The 20,062-nt window shown below is 41.4% G+C and overlaps 1 protein-coding gene across 1 annotated transcript; it reads right to left on the reverse strand.

Moving 5' to 3' along the window:
• Positions 1-2,775: 2,775 nt before the first annotated feature.
• On the reverse strand, positions 2,776-18,572 carry LOC128968390 (cytochrome P450 4V2). Its single transcript, XM_054382824.1, has 11 exons — positions 18,266-18,572; positions 15,031-15,143; positions 14,103-14,188; positions 12,636-12,826; positions 12,203-12,272; positions 10,849-10,975; positions 8,332-8,523; positions 6,876-6,978; positions 6,406-6,540; positions 6,061-6,240; positions 2,776-4,169 (listed from the first exon to the last, which is right to left on the reverse strand). Exons 1-11 carry the CDS (start codon positions 18,474-18,476, stop codon positions 3,994-3,996), a joined length of 1,584 nt encoding a protein of 527 aa, XP_054238799.1. The 5' UTR covers positions 18,477-18,572; the 3' UTR covers positions 2,776-3,993.
• Positions 18,573-20,062: the final 1,490 nt, after the last annotated feature.

Raw genomic sequence — 20,062 nt, forward strand, 5'->3', positions numbered from 1 at the left:
ATCATGAGCACACTAACTTTGAAAAATAAATGCATTTTCTTTCAGTGGGCTGACTACACACATGACAAACACCCTGCTGTGTTTCTCGAATCAACAGAGTTGAATTTGGGGTCAGAGAAAAGAATGTGTTACAAAGTTTGTGTTCCCGAGTGAATGTGTATTTGTTTGTTGTGTTTGTTATCGCACAAATCATAAAATATGCTGAGACAAACTCTCAGCTGGTATCAATTTACTGAGCTTCACTGAAACGCAAAGAGATGACATGATTTAAACTAGAAGAGCCAGAAATTCAAAGTGTACAGAATACCAAGACCATCCAACTTTTTTCAGAAAGTGAGTTAATTTAGTTTCTAATCCATGTAAACTATACAGATCACAAAGGATCACAGGATGTTAGGGGCTAGAAGGGATGTCTGGAGATCTTCGAGTCCAACCCCCCTCATCTTTTAAATATGGCCTACGAACTGAGAGAGTACAATACTGGGAGGTTGGCCAAGAGGTGGCACCGGTGATGCTTTCAGGAAAGAAAATGCAGTAGGATTCTCCAAAGCCTCATTTTACTTGCTGCAAGATGTGTATCAGAGATGGCATGTTAGACCACACATGGCAACAGGGTCTGTATGCAGCGCTAACATCTATACGAGAGTGTCCTGTCTTTTGCAGCATGAGGATGAAATTCAGGAAGGCAGGTGGATGTCTAGTAGGCACCACTAGTCCACTTCCTGCATATGTCCCAAAAAAGCTGCTTTCAGAGGACAAAACAAATATGTGTCAAGGTGCCTGGAAACCTCTAGTGCCTGTGAGAAGCCATGGAAGTGCTTTCAAGCAGCACCTGACAAGAGCTCAGGCAGAGAGTTTGTTGTCTGCTTTCTTCCTAACAGCTGTAAAGCATGACCCAGAAACACTCGTACACTCCTTTTCTGTCATCCCAGTAGAAAGTTGTCACCTTACTGTCAACTATACAAGAGATCTTTATATGAGACAAGGCTATCAACTTCTTCCAGCAAGGCAGTCACATTTCACAAACAGAGGCAGTATGACCCCATGATTGACATCATTGAGATTACCCCACACAAACTATTGCTCAAGAGTTGTTTTTAGAGTTCAGTTACTACCTTTAGACCATTAGCAGATGGCTAGGTAGCCATTAGGACAAAATCACAAATAGCTACTATGGACATGCAGTTTTTATTAGACAATAAAATATCGTCCCATTACTTTTGCAGGAAACCTGGCAAGACTGGACTGCATTCCCAAGTCCTACAAGGTTAAAAAAGAGAAAGAAACACACAAGCAAACAAAACAACAAAAGAAAAACAAAATAAAAAAACACACCACCCACACCCAAACAACAAAACCCAAAACAAACATAAGCCGCAACTCCCCCAAAGCACACACACACACACACACACACACAAAACCAAAACAAACAAACCCCAAAGAAAAAGAAAAAAGAAGAAAACAAACAAACACAAAACAAACAAACAACAAACCCACCAACCACCAACAACTACACACCACATGACAAAGTCTCTAACATCTACCCTAGGGGCGGAAAGTTCCTGTTCTTTCAGTATGGATTTCCTCAACAGCTATTTCCTTAGCAGCCCCAGGTTGCTTCAGCACCAGTTTCCACAATAAAAGAATGGAGGTCACTGCCTTTTTGGAACAGCTCTGAACACAAAGACCTCTGGATTACATCAGTGCTTATTTTGGCAAAGATACTATGTACATCACTAACTAAAGTCCACTTTAGAAATGTGCCAGCATTTCAGCTCACCCACTGATAATAATGAGTTTCTCATTACAGTTTTATCCTGGGTTTGCCTCCATTTTTTTTCTTGTTTCTATCACAGATTATAAGGAAATTACAATTTACTTGAGATGCCATGATTTGAGATGAGTATGGCACAAAGTGGAATCAAAATTGTTGTAGATAGATGTTGCAAAAATTACCTCCTTATGGAGTCAATTGTTACAGTTTAGCCAATTTTAAAAACTGTTTCCATGAAATGGAGCCCACAGAAGAAAAGAAATTATTACTTTTCATTTGTCTTGAAAGGCCTCAATTTAAGGACATAGTTTAACAAAACACATGAGGTTTTTCTCCAGGTTTCAACTACAAAGCAATGTCCTGAGAAAACATATCCTGCATGCAAATCTTTCACACCTGCAAGGCTCGCATTACCAAGAAGCATGAAATAATTCCTTAGAGTCTCTCTGGAAAACTTCTGTCTTATTTGTATTAACTTAAGAAGGTAGTCTGAGAAGTTACCTCATTATAAAGAAAACAAGTTTTACAATCAACCCTGTAAACTTAAATTCTGGTTATTACCTAGCAATGAAACTTCATTTTTTATAATGAATGCTGAAGCATCATGACTTTTATTTTCTTAATGGCAAAATAAAGATAGCAATTACAATAAACTGTCAAGATCTATCTGTATTTTCATTTATGTAAACTATGCAGTTAAAGCCTTTATTTTTATAAGATCCTCAGAAAACAGTAAAATCTAGGTTTACCAGAATATAAAGAATTTGGCAGGTTCAGGGAAATCTCTAACTTACCTAGAAAACATAGGAATTCTTTTTTTCTATTCTGAAATTTAAGAAAGCACAGAAATATCCCAGGTATTAAACCTCTAAGTGTTGTTTAAAAGGCACAAGGAAACAGACAAAAGAGAAGAATCCATAAAGGTCAATGCAAAAAAAAAAAATAAAAAAAGAAAGAAACTAGACTGCAAGGTTCAAGCAAACAGTTTATTTCAGCTTTGCTTGAAGGTTTAACTGCAAGGCCCAAGCAAACAATTTATGTGACCTTGGTACACATCTCTGATACAGCACTCTTACAGGTTTTCATGGATACATTTGAAGAATGCATTATTACAACTTAAAATCAAGAATATGTTGTAGCAACCTGAAAAGCACACTAAAGGTTATAGGTGTCCCAGTTAATCACCTGAGGTTATGAATTTACAGCATGTTAATATATTTGCACATGTCCAGGTAAGGGCTCTCAATCCCAGCAAAGTGACCTTAGCTGGTGTCCTGACCAAGGGGGAAGGGTCTCCATACAGGCAAGGTGTAGCACTGGAGCAGCAAACCCTCATTCCTAACCCAAGTATTAGGGCTTTTATCCCCTGATTTATGCAACTGTGGTCAAGACTATGCGTGAGTGGGTGATACCATCTGGAAATGTTTCTCTTTGACAGTGTAATAGAGTTTCTCATTATCTTTTTTTTTTTTAACCACAGATAGGGTTCACTTGTGTGCTCTTCTTGTTACTTCTCTTCTGCTGATCTCATAGTCTGTATACACAGGGTAGTGGGCTGAACCTGATACTGAAACCCCCTTAGCTTCTCTTTATTCTTCTTCTGCAGCTGAGTAGTGGTTGGAATTGAGACTCAGGGCATACTATTTTTTGAGGGACTTGGAGCCTCAGCTCAGGTTTCAGTTCTCTGAATAATGCAGCACTGCCCTGTTTGGTCTATGGTTTATGGACAAATCAGGGCTAAGCTATGTACACAACTCCCTATGAGTCATCTCTGCACTGCTAGGGTCTCAAGCCTGAGACCCCATTTTACAACCCATCCCCAGAACAAGAAAAATAAATGTGCTAAGTGAAAGAATTGATCACTTGTACTTTCCAGAATCAAAGAAACCTGATAACCATACGAAGGTTCGAGACTATCAGTTACCATGCAAACGTGGAATACAAGCAGGTGACCCCATGAGATACATTACTGTTGTTACTACCATAATTGAAAGATAGTAGTAGATAAGACACTGATATTTAATGTTTGAACACAAAGTTCATATGAATTAGAAAGGAGAGCAATTTAGGACTATTGCAACACCTTCTTTAATGATGCAATCAGCAAGCACTGGAGCTTCAACTAATTCTTGGACTGCTATAAAAAATATCTGATTTAAAAACATATCTCAGCCTAAACAGATTGGAAGGTTTTGGAAAAATCAAATTTGCAGTTCCTTTCATTCTTTTTCAACTTTTGGCCTCCTCTTCAGCTTAACCCAGATGCCATTATTTGGACGAAGGATCAGTTCTCCAGCTAAGCCAAGATCTTCTGGCTTTTGATTTGACTCCACCCAGAAGCGCCTCAGGATGAGGGCTAGAAGAGTTTTCTCCTCCATCTGTGCAAAGCGCTGACCTATGAATCACAAGGCAACAAAATTAAAGATGTTATCAGCAGGTTGCATCAACAGTCGCTGCATTTGCATGCTCACAGACAACACCCTTGGAACATACTCTGCAAGGAATGCCTTAAGAGCAGAACTGGCTCTAGTCTAAAACCAAGGTCATGTAGATACTACTGAAACCAGATTTTTTTTTTATCTGCATGACAACTCCAGATTTACTGGGACAATCCACAGCACATTCTCCTTCCCACAGCACACAGAATTCAAACAGCAAAGAGGGAACTTGCAACACTTTACTAATACTGAAAGTAATAAAAATAACAACCTTGCTGTGTGGACTAGACAGGGTGGAATGGATGGTGGAGCAGAGTAAGAGAAGGTGCAACAGTGTGTCACAATCCAAGCAGTTCACTCAAACTAAACTGAAAAAGGGAGCAGGACTTTTTCTGTGCTCTGTTCTGTGTAACAGGCTCAGAAACATATCTGTACCTGTGGTCCTCACTTTGGCTGGGATAGAGTTCACTTTCTTCTGGTACAATCCTGTGTTCTGGATTCAGTGTGAGAATCAGTTGCTTAAGTAGTGCTTTTCCTAAGATAAGGATTTTTCTGTTTCCCATGCTCTGCCAGCAAGCAGGTGCACAAGAAGCTGGGAGGGAGCACAGCCAGGACAGCTGACCAAAACTAGCCATGGGATATTCCATGCCATAGGACATCATGTTCAGTATATAAACTGGAGGGAGCTGACCAAGAGGGCTGGATCACTACTCAGGCATCAGAGAGCAAGTGGTGAGCAATTGCACCGTGCATCACTTGTGCTCTCCTTCAATTTCATTTCTCTTTTTCATTACTATTTTTGTAATATTTCTACTATTATTATAATATTTCATAATTATTGCTATTATTCAATAATTTTATTAGTTATTAAACTGTCCTTAACCCATGAGTTTTACTTCTTTTTTTTTTTTTTTAATTCTCTTCCTCATCCCACTGGTAGGAGAAGGAGTAAGCAAGTGGGTACATGGTGCTTAGTTGCTGGCTGGGATTAAACCACAACACATGCGTGCAGAGTGAGGTATTTCTGTAATGATAGCGATGACTCACATCTCTTGTACATGTTCCTATATACCCAAGAACTATACAGCCAGACACTAAATCAGATTCCTCTTTGGAACGTGGGAAGACCTAGTCTGCTGTTCTGAAGGGACAGACACCCATTCCCAACAAGAAATTAAAAACAAACAAAAGAACCCCACCAGAAAAAAAGAAAATAAACAAACAGAAGTTGTATTTCCCATTCTTGTAAATGTCACGACAGCTGCTGAATGTCCCACATCTGAACACTTTCGTATTCTACAATATAAATAACCATGCTTCTGCTTTGAGCTGAAGAGCTAAAAAGTTCTGGGATGACAATGAAAATGCCAGAGTAACGTGTTAGTAAGAGGGAAAGAATACCTCAGTTACAGACTGCTTGTTTAGGACACACAGCTGAGATCATGAGGTATACAGATGGGATGCTTCCAGAGCAATACAAGTGCAGGACATATGCCTTCTCTTGCTCTGTCTTGCCTACACTGAGGATCAGACATTTGGAAATAGTCCTGTCCTAACACAGGAGCCCATTAACATGCTGCCAGGATTCACAGGCAGTAAGATGGACACAGTAGCATGATAGGTAGGCATTGGCACAGGAAACTATTGGGAAGAAACAAAATGTGGCAGCTCAAGCATCAGGCTTACAGGGCAGAGTACCCAGTATTTGGGAAGGACAGGGAAAGGAGAATGGGGCACACAACTAGCAGGCAGATCAAGACCTAAATTGGTCACATACTCGCTGTTGCCCCAGTTACCACACCAAAAGCAGCACTGTCACATTACAAAGGTTTCTCTTCAGCTACCTACCAATGCAGTTCCTGGGACCTGCTGAGAAGGGCACATAAGCATATGGGTGCCTTCCCTTAGAGTTTTCAGGGAAGAATCGCTCAGGCCTGAACTCCTCTGGGTCAGGGAATATCTCAGGCTCTCTGTGCAGGGCGTAAGTTAAGACAATAACATTTACACCTTTTGGTACCTCATACCCACCTAAAGAGGAAAGGAAAAGAGAGAAGAAGGGTCAGAACAGCAAAAAGTGACTTCCTATAGAAGAAAACAACAAAAAAGAAACAATATTGCTTTTTATTTGGGGAAACACCTTCGCTGAGGACATGCTAGCAAAATAGGAAACAGCAAATGCAAGGTACTACTTACTAATACAGCAATCCTCTCTCAAGGTACGGGCAAAGATTGGAACTGAAGGGTAGAGTCGAAGGACTTCTTTCACAACACAGTCAAGATACCGAAGATTCCTCAAATCATCCATTGTAATCGGACGTTCGGTGTTGCCTGTCAAAAAACAAAGGCCAGAACACCCCATTTTTAGTTAAACAAACTCACCCCAGGTCCTTCCAGGAACTCTCACCACTCACCAAGACCACACAGAAGGTGCTACACATACATTGAACATGTGTGCCTTGCCCGCCCCATAAGGTTGGCTGTACTGTCCTCTCGTACAGACCTTCTAGTACCCATGCCAATCACTTCTAACTATGGAAAGCTCTGAAAGGGTCCCAGGGCAGGTTCCTACCTCCCCTTCTACATCTAGGCTTATAAGGTACCACATCCACACTCACAAATGCAACCACCACCACAACCCCAGCGAAGGTGGAATGGAAACTTACCAAACACCTCGTCCAGTTCTCTGTGAACTTTTTTCTGTACTTCAGGATTATGTCCAAGCAAATACAAGGCCCAGTTCATAGCAGCTGCTGTTGTATCATGGCCCTAGAGGTCCACATTTACAAAAATATTCACTTCAACACTATTCCTGTACACAAGCAGGCTTTGTAAATACTTAGGTGTGCAGGTAGAAGACTTATTAGTCCCCTGAACCTAAGAAAAGTTAATCAAGAATGGAGAACTCCATTCAACTTGCTGATTATCAGGATACAAGATGACCTATGATTCTGTCAGGGGCCTGAAAACTTCCCAAAAGGAAAAAAGTATTGAAATAACTTAAGCAAACATCTATATCCTCTGCTGTATCTTTATCCAGAAGCTGTATCTACACAATGAAACAGATGTATAGTTATCTTTTTGGTTACTGACCAGTCAACAACATAACACCTGAGGGTCAACGAGTACCACAGGAAAGGTAAAATCTGTAACCTTTAAAAAAACTATCAAAGAAAAATGGTATAAAACTATCCAAAAAAAGGGTCTAATGAGACACAGTAGAGTGGCTATGGGGGAATATTTCTTGATTTCTTATGAGAAGGAGATGAGGTATTATAGAAGAAAGGGAAAGGGCAAGGAAACAAAGGGCAAGGAAATAAAGGGCAAAGAAAAAGTTATCAATAAAGGATTTTGATACTTAAATAGGCACATTTGGTGTGAAGTTCAAGATGTTGCACATCTTCAAAATTCAGCTATGAAGGTGTTACAAGAATGGTGACATGGGAAGAGAGTTTCTCTAGGCTACAGCAGCAGTAACATGACTCTGAATTAAGCTCTTCTGAAACAGAATTCAGGTCCACCTAATTGAGTAGCGTGGAGAACTTCTTAAAGTCTGTTTAGATCCTTCAATGGATACGGGACCTGACATGTGAAGACAGTACCAATGCACCATTGCTGACAGAACCAGGAGGTTACAGTCAGCATTGCAACAAACAAAATGAAAGGAGAGCTGACAAAATGCATGGCTAAACACTGAAACCATTTAGACCTCTCTTTAGCAGTAGTGAAGTTTGCAACAGAGCTGAGAGCCCATGGCCCACATCAGCCACTAAGCACTCATCTGCTTTCATGAGTCTAGTACATGTTTATTGCCCCACATTTTGCTAGGGCATACGATTCTAAATCAAACATTTCCATGCTACAGGAATTTCCTCTTAGGCCTCCAGGGCTAAAATAACTTTATACTAAAAGCATTCTCCTGAACTAAGAGAAAGAAGTGTCAGTTGCTGCAAATAATTAATCTCAAGTTCTAGAAAAAAAAAAAAAAAGAAGAAAAAAAAGGAAAAAACACCACCAAAAAAAAAAAAAACACAAACCCAAAAAAAAACCACACACCCCCTCCACACAACAACCACCACCCAAAAAATCCACACCAAATAAACCAACAGGTTCCTTGAGTACCTCAAACATGAAAGTATCCACTTCCTCACGAATATCCGTTGGACTCAATTTGTTCCCTTCATCATCTGTTGCATCCAACAGCATGTCCAGGAAAGCTTTTCTCTTTTTGGTGCCACTTTCTTCAGAGTTGCCATCAGCATTATGTTTTGTTCCCTTGGTGTTTAAACGTTCTGCAGATTTTTCTGCAATAACCTGAGATTAGAACGATGTTATTAGATACAATACATGCACACAGTCTACACTGTCATCACATAACCTAGGTTTGTCCTAGCTTACCAAAACACCACCACTCCCCTCCATAAGAAGTCTGTGTGTGCTGGCCAGCACAGCCATAAGCATTAGCTCATGGACTTTAACTGACTTCTTGTGTTAGCAGGTGAAATATGGCCAACTCATCTTGTCCCAAGCAATAGAACAAACTTTGAATAGCCTTTGTGTGATCAAAAATATAGCCAAATTATAAAAACAACTTCTCAATCATCAAGAAGTTTAAATACATCTAAAATATCTGGAACAAGCCAGTTGTGAATGCCAGCAGTAGTGACCGTAAATCAAAAAAAACATCACTACAACTTGAACAGACTGATCACCAAGAAGATATTATCTACCCTATCCAGTAACTATGGAAAGAATCGCAGCTCCAGTATCTGGGGAACCTAGGATATTAAAGAGAAGCCAGGATTCCCCACAATCATGCGTCAGCACTACACATAGCATGGCTGGAACCACTACATTAAGGGTTCCCAAATTTTCTTCAGAACTTCCCTTTTTCAGTCAAAACACAGCCCCGGTGACAGGCAGAAACTTTCTGCTGCCAGCACAGTGCTTCATTAAACTGTTTTTGTTCTCAACAACAAAATAACTAGAAAGAAAGGCTGTAGAGTAGTTCTGTTCAGAGGAAGCACTGAATAGGAAAAAAAAATACAGGTATACACACACACATTGCTTCCTTCACTGAATATAAACATATAAAAAACACATATTGAACCACCTTTCATCTCATTGCATTCTGTCACCACCTACACTAGATGATCACAGTATCACAGTATATCAGAGGTTGGAAAGGACCTCAAGAAATCATCAGGTCCAACCCCCTTCCAGAGCAGGATCACTTAGGGTAGTCCACACAGGATATTATTATTTACTGTGCCTTTGACATCTTCTAAGATTTGGCTTCTTGTATCAGTAGAGAAGCACACCGTGGGAAGAGGGGAAGAGCTACCTTAGGTTTCTTCAAGAGCCTCTCTCAAGCCCAACTGCTGCAAGTCTTGGTAAAAGGAAGCAAAACATGACCGACTTAAAAAAAAATGCAGAAGCAGTGTGGCTCATTACATGCCAAATTCACAGATTCTTTCCTTTGTTGTGGGCATTGATACAATGAAATACTCCTGTTCCAGACAACCTAACAGTAGATTTGGGACAGCAATGATTGTCAAGAACAGCACACAGGCTATCTGGTGAGGGAAAGGAGTGTTACTCACACAGTCTAACATGGTTAGGACACACTACATTTTATGCCAAGTCATTGTGATGTATGATTAATGGTTTCTGTGCCACACTGTCTCACTGCCAGTGGGGATGTGCTTGTGCTTGCACATCTCGGCAGTTCTGCTCCAAACAGGGGGAAATCAATAAAGGCTTCAATTTCTGAGTGCTGGGCCAAGTAACATTATCAAGCAGAGAGCTCAAAGCTTACTTGTAGGAAGATAGCAAGCCATTGAACAACCTTTGAGAAGGCTATGTTTTATCTTAGAGTTGGAAAGAATGTAAACACTGTGTAACTGAAGAGAAAGACAAGGCAGAAGCTGAGTGGATATATTGAGAAGCTTGTTTGTCAGTATTAACCTACTGTATGCTTTGCTTGGACCCATGTCAGTGAAAGCATAGCCAGTTGGGATGTGGTAGCTCTGTATTAGAAAAGTATGTAAGTTAACTATGTAACGGAATAGTAGGCTTAGACTTATGCTTCAGCTTTTGCTTTTGCTTGTGCTTAGTACTTTGCTTAGCTGCTCAGGCAATAAATGCTTTTGCCTTTCACAGTAAGTCTTTTTGTCTTGTCTTCACCTGGAAACACCGCAACACGCAGCTTATGAGAAGAACACTACAGATACAATTATAAATGGTGACCCTGACTGCTACAATTATATTTACTGCTACAAGTGGCAGTGAGCTGTTTCAGATGACTCAGATGGGGAGTATCTGAGGCAGAACAAGCCTTCAGCGACTTTCTGGTGCTTGTTTTGGTTGTCAAGGACCTGAAAGCCCTGTTACTGCTTGGAGTAATATACTGCCTTACTTAAATACGACAGAGCTCCTGACAGGAAAGTCAGCTCTTTTCTTCTTTTTGGGGAATTCCTCAACATCACAAAGAGATATAGTTGTCCTCTTAATAGATACATATCAAGAGAGGTGAACCTCATTCCAATTTGGAAGCTCTTTGAGTGTGGGACTTTGCTCCATTAATTGGAAGGTACTATTAAAAAAAAGTTTAAAAAATATCATAAAAAAGATCTATACTGTATCTGTAAAATCGTGAAGGATCTTCAGGCTCTTCTCGTGGTCTTTTCCTTCTTTGAACTTTGTATAGAGAAAATCAGGCCAAAGCCAAGGTGCCTTCTGTCGCGCATGGATTAGATCGCTCATCCTAGGGGCATAATGATTACACCATGTAACATTTCTTGACCAAAAATAAACTTAGAACAAACTTTAAGAACCAAAAAAGTTGTATCCCCTCAATAAAATGAAAAGTAACATACTGTGTGGGTTTAAACTCATTAATCTGAAAGGAAGGCTGATTTTAAACCATCTCAGAATTTCTGTAACCTACCCCAGCATCACCATGGTTATTTACGTCTTTAAGCACTGATCTCTGAGAACAGCAAAGTCTCATTTAGTAAGATTCACCTTGAAACAGGCATACTAAGCCATACAGTTCAGTTCCACTCCACATCAGTAAAGCAATGACCATACCCAAAAGATACATACAACCTGAAAAAAACTACTTTTATCTGGACTCTAAAACATCAGCTCCATGACCACAAACAGTCATCTGAATACGTTACAGTCTTACTTAACTATCCAGATATTGTACATGCCAGACTCTACACGAGAAGTGTACGAAAGATACATATTATGAGACCTGGCGTATACTAAAATGCTACTGGCGTACATCTGGAAGGGCTGATTGTCATTGCTGTCCTGGTCTTATACACAATTGTCTACAGAAAGAGACTGTAGAGTATTACATTTAGGCTGATGCTAGGCCAGCTCACTTGTGGTACCATTTGGGAAAGGCCAAGGAACTAATTACAATCTTCTAATTTCACCCATTTTTTGTAACATATCTGTCTCAATAAGCCCCATCAAAGGCTAGAGGTGAGATGCAGCTACATCTCATGGAGGATGGCACACTACTGTGGTAGGAATACAGACTGTGCTGTTCCTAATCCTTTGGACAATTATATAGAATTTGAATGGTGGAAATACTTCAGTGAACTGCAGAGCAGAGAGTCTCATCTTTAACATGCTGTCTAAAACAGCACACTCCCAGTTCTGCCAGGCATGCTGACATGAAATGTTGCAGCTCCATTCCACTTTTTTAATGCCCAGTACCAATGGATTAATTGAATGACAGCTCAAGTCTCTTCAAAGCCTCAGCTTTGAGGGTTCCCATTGCATACACTCAGACCAGAAAATGCATCAAAATCTGCAGGAGCTTTTCCTGCCTTCTTGGCTTTCTACCTTCATCTGTGACCTCCATGCCCTCCTTCCTGGCTCAAAGCAGATGAACTCCTGACACCAGCAGCAGCAACTCCAGTCCAACTACAAGCTAGCCAAAGAAAATGTCCAGCCAAAGAAAATGTCCATTTACCTGTAGACGGCGCTAACATACTCAGAATCCTTATTCTTCTGAGCATCCACATTCCTGCCCATCGCCGTTTCTAGAAGGAGAAAATCATCACCATCATTCCCAAGTGCAAAGTAAAATGCAGCATCCCTGTTCACAATAGGTTACTACTGCTCCCAGCATCTGAATGTCACCACACCATCCCTTCAACAAGTAAAAACATACATCCCTTTCTAAGTCATGAGCTCCTTTCACATTTTCATGTCCAGGAACTCTGTTCCTCAAAACACTCTTGCTTCAGAATGCTACCGCTGCCTTGTTCATCCCACAAACTTACCTGCTCAGATACACACAAGACTCCCTACGAGAAAAGATGGAAATGCACAACAAGGCACAGCTGCACTCAGCAGCCTCTGCATCGTTCAGAGCCCCAACAAAACAACTTAGGAGGACATACCACAGATGATATCAAGGGCACATAGAGTGATGTCTCGAAAGATATCAAATGGTTCCTGGTCAACACGCTTCTCAAGTTTCTCCACCAAAATACTTCCTTGTTCATTCATAACCTCAAGAAAATCAGTTAAGATTGAAAAGTGGAATGTGGGAGTTATCATCTTCCTTCGTGTCCGCCATTTGTCTCCAGTGCTGCAAAATTAACAGGGAAAAGGAAAGTGTTAAAAACTCCCAGTCAAAAATAAACCCCTCACCACCAACTGCAGCCTGGAACATCTCCATTAATGGACATGCTGTAGATGACTCTTCAAGCTGTCCACAGCTCTTCCCAGAAGGAGTAATATAGAAGAATTTCTTGCTCCAGCTTTCTTCAAAGCCCAAGTCACCATTTCTGTAGTTACTCTCAATAAAAGGGGATGCCAATAAGCCTTCAGGCAATACAGCCTTATCATTGCTCAGTGCACAGACTCAGAAGGATCTAGCAGAAGCCATCTATAGGGCAAACCAGCTATTCAGCATCAAGTCCTCAACTCATCACATTGTCTCTGTAAATCACCACCTGTGCTTGCTTTCAGCCACTGGGGTGGATTTGAGGCTCAGGTACCTTTAAGATGACTACATAGAAAAAGTCCTTCAAAAAGACAGAATGCCACAGCGGGACAGACAGGTGATCCCGGGATATTGTAATGTGTTATTCTATTCCACTTCCTGATGTTTCCTCTGTTTAAGGGAACGCACAACCGGTATAGCTCTCTTCTCTCCTCTCTCCTCCTTGAGAAGAGCATACACCTTTTATCTCATGGTTTGTGTGGGCAGGAGATGGCTTTTGGCTGGCAGGGGAATTTCGAGATGTCACAAGGCCTGGTGACGCCTGGTAGGCATAAATCTAGTGGCAGGGCAATTTTGGCCTGCTGAGGCTGGTAGGGGTGGAGGATTCTGGAAGGTTTTGGCCTGGTAGGCTCTGCCTAATTTGTGAATGTATTCATTCTACCTGAATGCCTTCTATTTGTAAATAGAATCTCCATTTAAACTTCCAATCAGTGTGCAGCATTTTTATTTTTGCTCCCTAAAAATGAGTAAAATATCTTTTCTGTCCTCTGGTCCTAAGTAGCTCGTGGCTTGAAACCAGGACAAACCACTGACTAGGAAATGAGGATTGCAGAGAAGTAGGGTGCATGGACTTTACACAAATTGCTGCCTCAAGGTCTGTCTACAAAGTCCTTCCCTGAAGACAGGCACCCATTTCCTACATGTCCGTGAAAGAGCATGGACCCACAGAAGGTTAACACCAGCTTTCTGGGAGTTCTTGTTAGCTTTTTGGGAATCACAAGCTCCACAGGCACTCATCTACCTTACTGGGTGAACCATCACGCTACTTCTCCTGTTAACCTGCTATTGGAGCATTCCTCAGGCCATCTTATCTGCTTACTGTCTACCATTACTGTCCTTAATCAGCACTTTACTATACCTTGTCAGAAGTCCAGTGCCCAGCCATGGATGCAGGAATTTGTACAGGTATGATTTTTCAATATGTTTTGAACTGTTCAGAATAGCCTGTCAGAAAAATGAAAGGAGAGAGAAAAACATCTCTTGTTAAATGGAGAGAGGTCTCTTCAGCTGAGATTACTTCACACAACCTCAGTTTCTTCACAAAAATGCCTCAAGCCTTGGTAAAATGCACAATATTTCAGTCCAAGCTGCTACACAGGAGAAGCACTGAGTTCACACCTTCAAGTCTTCCAGTAAACATCCCAATCCTGAGAAACAGTGAAATACTACTCAAAAACTGCTATTCCCACTCCTCTTATCTTCCCCTCTCAGAAAAAAAAAAAAAGACAAAACTGTGTTATGAAGTCACAGCTCAAAGAAAACCCAATGGTTTCCAGCCTTAACCAAACTTGAAATACAATATCTTGAATCACTCCAACAAAGAAACAACTCTGTCTTTCCAGTTTTGGACACTCACTGTCAGTAGCAAAACTACATTTCATGGCATCAAGACAGACTCACCAAGTTGTAATGTAGAAATCAAACAGGCACAAGCATTGCAACCTGCATTTCATCCTATTTCAGTGATCCCATCTTCCCTGCTAACTGCAGTCTGTTTTGGTCTTGGGAACAGAAGCTTGCATACATGTAACGTTAAGGAGATTCCTCTTTGCATAAAACATACTGACTTAGTGCTGTCGTTAGCTAGCGCCTCCAGTATTTACTTTTTCCACAACTAGGCTTTTTTACACTCTTCCACTTTCAGCCTTCCTTTAGCACTGGGTCAGAGGACAGTCTCAAGTAAAATTAGTCCAAGCCCTTTTTTGCAAAAATTACACTGACATAATAGAAACTAACAGGTTGGACAGTGCTTTGCACGACAGTAGAATAGATAAAAGTACACTCACCTCCACACCGTCAGGGTGATACAAAACTATGAAAGGCAATGGTCCTACCCAAAGTTTGATCAATGGCCAGCTTCTGAACTCTTCACTGTAATATTGAAGTTGTTTAAAAAAACCTGGAATGAAAAAGAGCAGATTTTAAAAAAGAGAGGTTTGCTGAAAAAGCAACATTGTGTAATTAACTCTCTTCACCATATGCCCTGTCATTATGTCTTTATTGTATTATCTTGCTACTACAATCAAGCTCCTTGTGATTAGATGTACAGAAAGAGCATTTCTTTATGGATGCACTCTTGAAGCATTTTATTCTAGAGACACTTGTCCTAGCTGTTATTCAGGCAGCTTGATTTAAGTAGCCTCAAAGCACTGCAGTATGCACCTTCTACATTGCGATGTGCTTTGTAGCAATTAGAGCAAAATGAAACTTTATCAAGGCTATGCTTACATTTTGCCTTGTGTGACACTAGACAAAATGCTGTATTCAGATGCTTCTTTACTGTCCAAGTACAACATCCAGCCTTTTTGCATGTGAGACCTCACTGACAAGTATTATATTGGTGGTTGCACATGCAAGCGATGTTGTTCACAGAAATGACAGAGCACTGCACAGTGACCAATATCACTTGAAATGTCTAGTTTCTGATAACTGCATTCCTCAAGAAATTACCCAGATTCCTTATGATGTTATTCTTTGTCTGCCACCAAACTACTTCTTCAACATGCTTAAATCCTCTCACTCTCTCACAGCCTGTTTGAAATTCTAGCAGGGCCTTTTGCCAGCTGGCTGCTCCAGGATTAAACTCCATTCTTGTCCTTTCAGAAAACCTACTGCAGGGCAAGTTACCACTTATGGGGCCACTGTGGATTTGGCATAAAGACCGACAGGATCATTTATGCCACAGAATATTTGAGAGATACCACTATTGTCCATCTGCCAGTTAGACTTCATGGCAGACTCTGCAGTCCAACCCACATTATTATCCACTTATCCGTTTCTTGACAGTTTAGCTATACAGAAAGCATGGCAGATGTTCTCAAAGACCTCTCTGCATCAAATTAAACACCATCTACTGTTCTTCCCTAGCTCACAGATCCAGCTATTTGATCACAGAGGGCAATTTGTCTTGCAATCCTAGAGGAGGTGGCTGCTATCAAGATTTCCAAGGATTAAATACACCTTTGCCTTTTTGGAAATCAAATTATCAATAAATTACTGACTCCAAGGCTCCCGCAGCCAAAAATTCAAAGGTCCTCAAATCAGAGGGAAAAAACCCTGGTTTCCTAATAGGTAAACAAATACATCATTCTCTTATCTTAGGTGGACTTCCAATGATACTTCATCCAAACAGCCTACATGTGTAAAATTATTTTGCTAGTTTCAAAAATACTTTTTCCTAGCATCATCATGACTAAAATATCACAATTTGCCAGAATTTGTCTACCAGTATCAATAAAATCACTCAGATGAAAAGTTGTTTTTCATTCTGCTATAAGATCTTAACCTTTTTATCAAACAACTTGTTTTTTAATGGTCACAAACTCCACTCTATTTGTTTATTATACATAAACAAAGAAGAAGAATGGCACATACTCATGGACTTAACTAAAGTATGGAGGCAATGTGACTCCTGATAACAAAGGAGACTAACAACCCCATAGAATATGAGAGTCTCCATCAAATTGCTTTCTGGAGAGAGAAGCACTAGTTCATGCATTTTTTTAAAGATTTAAGAAGAAGAAAAAAAAAGAGGAAAAAATTATTTTTCTCTCAGGCTTATATTCTCATCCTGACTACGACCCTGCTACTGCTTCCCCAAAGTCAGCTTCACGGAAAGCTCCCCTTACTTCCACCAAAGACCTCTCACATCTGTAGATATGGACTGAGATCTAGAGGAAAGATATGAGTGTGTACCCTAATGAACAGAGGGACAACATCTCAGCATGTGTCAGCACTGTCCTGTGTGTGAGCCTATGCTGTACTCGTTCTTGGCTTCACCATGCTCCCCTGATTCAGTCACATCTTCCCTTCTGGCAGCACACCTGACAGTACAATGAGAAACACATTTGTCGAGCAGACTGCCATACATGGGCATCAGAAACACACCTAGAAGAGTCTGCTGATCCATTAGCACATCCAGAGCCACTTGCACACACAGACTCCTCAAGAAATGTGCTCCTATGCAAAACTGAGTACTAAAAGGAAAGAGAATTTGTAGCACATGTATGCTTTCTCAAGTACCTGACAAAAATAAGGCGGCGCCATCAAAGGATGTACTGCAAAGAGTCATATAAGTTCTTTTGCTTCTAATGTATAAACCTAAGGTGCTGCTAATTCTGAAAATGACCCAGCAACTCAGCATGCTAAAGTCCCTTGCACATATCCACTTAGGGGAAGATACTTGTTAAAGTATTTTTTCTTTGCAAGCTAAAAGTTTTGTTTAGATTGCAGCTAACAGCCATGGGAATACAGGGTTCCGCACTGCAAAACAGCACTTCCTGACTGAGATCTCTGTTGCAAAAATGCACTCCACAGCCTCATGGGGCACCTCATCAACAACTGGAAACGGGTCTGAATCCAGAATTAGCATCTGGAAGCCACTGCCAGATTGAATCTCCAGCTAATCTTTGATTGATAAAAATCCTACATTTATGCACTTCCTCTTCTTCCCCCTCCACAGAATCATACAGAATACATCTGGTTGAAAGAAACCTCAAAGACCATACAGTCCAGCCCTTGACCCAGCACTGAAGGGTCAACACTAAATCATGTCCCAGGCCCGAGGTCCACACACCGCTTAAACAGCTCCAGGGACAGGGACACCACTGCCCTGGGCAGACCAGTCCTATGTTTAATAGCCTTTTCAGTGAAGAAATATTTCCTAACATCCAGCCTAAACCTCCCCTGGTGCAGCTTGTAACCATCCCCTCTAGTCCTGTCACTTGCACAAAGGAGAAGAGGCTGGCCCACTCCTCACTCTAACCTCCCTTCGGGTAGTTGCAATGCGCGATGAGGACTCCGCTCAGCCTCCTCTTCCCCAGGCTAAACCATCCTCCTCTCATGGAGTTCCCCAATCCATGTTGCCCACAGCTTTGGAGACAACAGCACACCCAACAACTCCATCCCAGCCAGCCACAGCTTGGCCACCCAAGTGCCTCAAGAGCACTGGCTCCTCCCTCCAGCAAAGCCCTACACAGTGTAGAGACCTTATACCTGGGCTACAGGATGAGTTGCCCTTACCTGATCCATTGCGATCCATTAATAGAGCATGTCCCAGGAAAGGAAAGCAGGGCATGACATCTGGGATTGCTTTCAACACCCACCATTGCCTGCAGTAAGTCTTAAAGAAGGGCAGGGACCACAAGGACACAAGTGCCAACAGCAGAGTGATGACTCCAGCCCCTAAGTGCAACAGATGGGATTCCCTTGCTGTTGCCTGAAGGACTTCCATCACCACCTCCTTGTCTCCTGCTCCTGCCTTGATTCCTACTGGGAGGCCTGCACTACTTGTACTGAGCTGTGCCTGCACCCAGCTCTGCTGTGCTGCAGCCAGCCCAGTGTCCTGGGACTTGAGCCACAAAAGGCGGGGGGAGGGCTGTCACATGTCCCCAACACGCAGCTTCCTGCCAGGAAAATAAACAAAGATATAAAAAACACATGCAGGGAACAGCTGCCTGCAAGCACTTCCTGACAGCAGAGTAGCCACAGCAAAGGGAGCTGCTTCCCCAGCCTCACTTGCTTCCTCTGACTCAAGTGAAAAGCATCCTTTTGCTGTTTTGGGAAGGATGGATTTTCTCAGTATCAATGGGAACACCATTTTTCCATACAGAACTGCTCCAGTACTCTCTGACACGATGACTGAAGGGTTTCAAATACTTCAGATAGGGAGTTATCTTTCTTCAGTTGGGCTGATGGCTTCAGGAGTTTAAACAAACCAGAACCCACGCAGACCCATGATCAAGAGCAGCACTTCAAGTCACACTGATACATCTTGGCTCGAAAGGCCTTTATTGATCTCACTGTTAGATGCTCAGTTAGAGACTAAAAGGTATCAGTAACACCTCTGTGTGGTGGGTTGAAAATTCCCCCCAACATAAAATTGCCAGACCAGCTTAGTTGAAAGCAAATGAAGCTATATTTACAAGGAAAAAGACAATCTAAAATATATAATGCAGTATGTAAAAAATATACAACATTTCTGTATATTCACAATTTATAAACAGCACAAGGAGCCCCCTGGACAAAACCAGGGGGTTACCAATAGCTTCCCCCTCCCTGCTCCCTTCCCTCCCTCCTGTACACGGGACAAGAGAAGAAAGGAGAAAAGCAGAGAGTCACTTGTTAGTACTTAGCCACAAGAAGAACTCATTCAAGGTCAGCAACAGCTAAGCTACTATCTGCCAGAGCAAAGGTAACCGAAAACAAAAATAGTTAATATACAAAACTATGTTTGTTTTCAGACAAATGGGATTATTTAGACCTTATAATTATTTTCCTTTTTACATCCAATGGTAATTGCTTTACATTCTATCACTTTCTGTTCAAGATCTGTGGAAAATTCTCTAGGTATAGCCTAAAACCACCACACCTGTGTCACAACTTGTAGAGTGCTTGGGTAGGAGTGGTGTCGTACCCACCATATACACTGCTTCCCTTCCTGCCTCAGGAGGATCTAGGGTCTCTTCTCACTGCTGCAGGACTTGGTGTCTGTTCCTCAACACCTCCAATGCTCAGAAACCTTGTGGCCAAAGGCATGTTCAGGGAAAAGACAGCATGGCTCACGCGCATTTTGTAAAACTTCACCCCCTAAATATACCACAAAAGCTTCTTATGTCCATAGGCATGTTTCTCCTGTCTGTTTTGTACCAAAGTTTACTGCAGTGGCACTTTTAGTAAACCAAAAATCAGCATTAAAAAACAACCAACATATGAAATGCGTATCAAGAAAACTCAAGAGTATCAGAAGTTTAGTAACAGCTGATGACCCTTGGCAGCAGAGTGGAGGAAATTTTGGAACTTTGTTCCTGCAGTCTCCCA

This window comes from Indicator indicator, chromosome 8 (assembly GCF_027791375.1).
Source record: "Indicator indicator isolate 239-I01 chromosome 8, UM_Iind_1.1, whole genome shotgun sequence".
Taxonomy (NCBI): domain Eukaryota; kingdom Metazoa; phylum Chordata; class Aves; order Piciformes; family Indicatoridae; genus Indicator; species Indicator indicator.

Coding starts and splice junctions, on each gene's coding strand:
- LOC128968390 (XM_054382824.1), bottom strand. CDS start 18,476: ATGGAAGTCCTTCAGGCAACAGCAAGGGAATCCCATCTGTTGCACTTA. Junction 14,189..15,030: donor ATCACCCTGACGGTGTGGAG/GTGAGTGTACTT, acceptor TTTTTCTGACAG/GCTATTCTGAACAGTTCAAA. Junction 6,979..8,331: donor TGGATACTTTCATGTTTGAG/GTACTCAAGGAA, acceptor GTGGACCTCTAG/GGCCATGATACAACAGCAGC.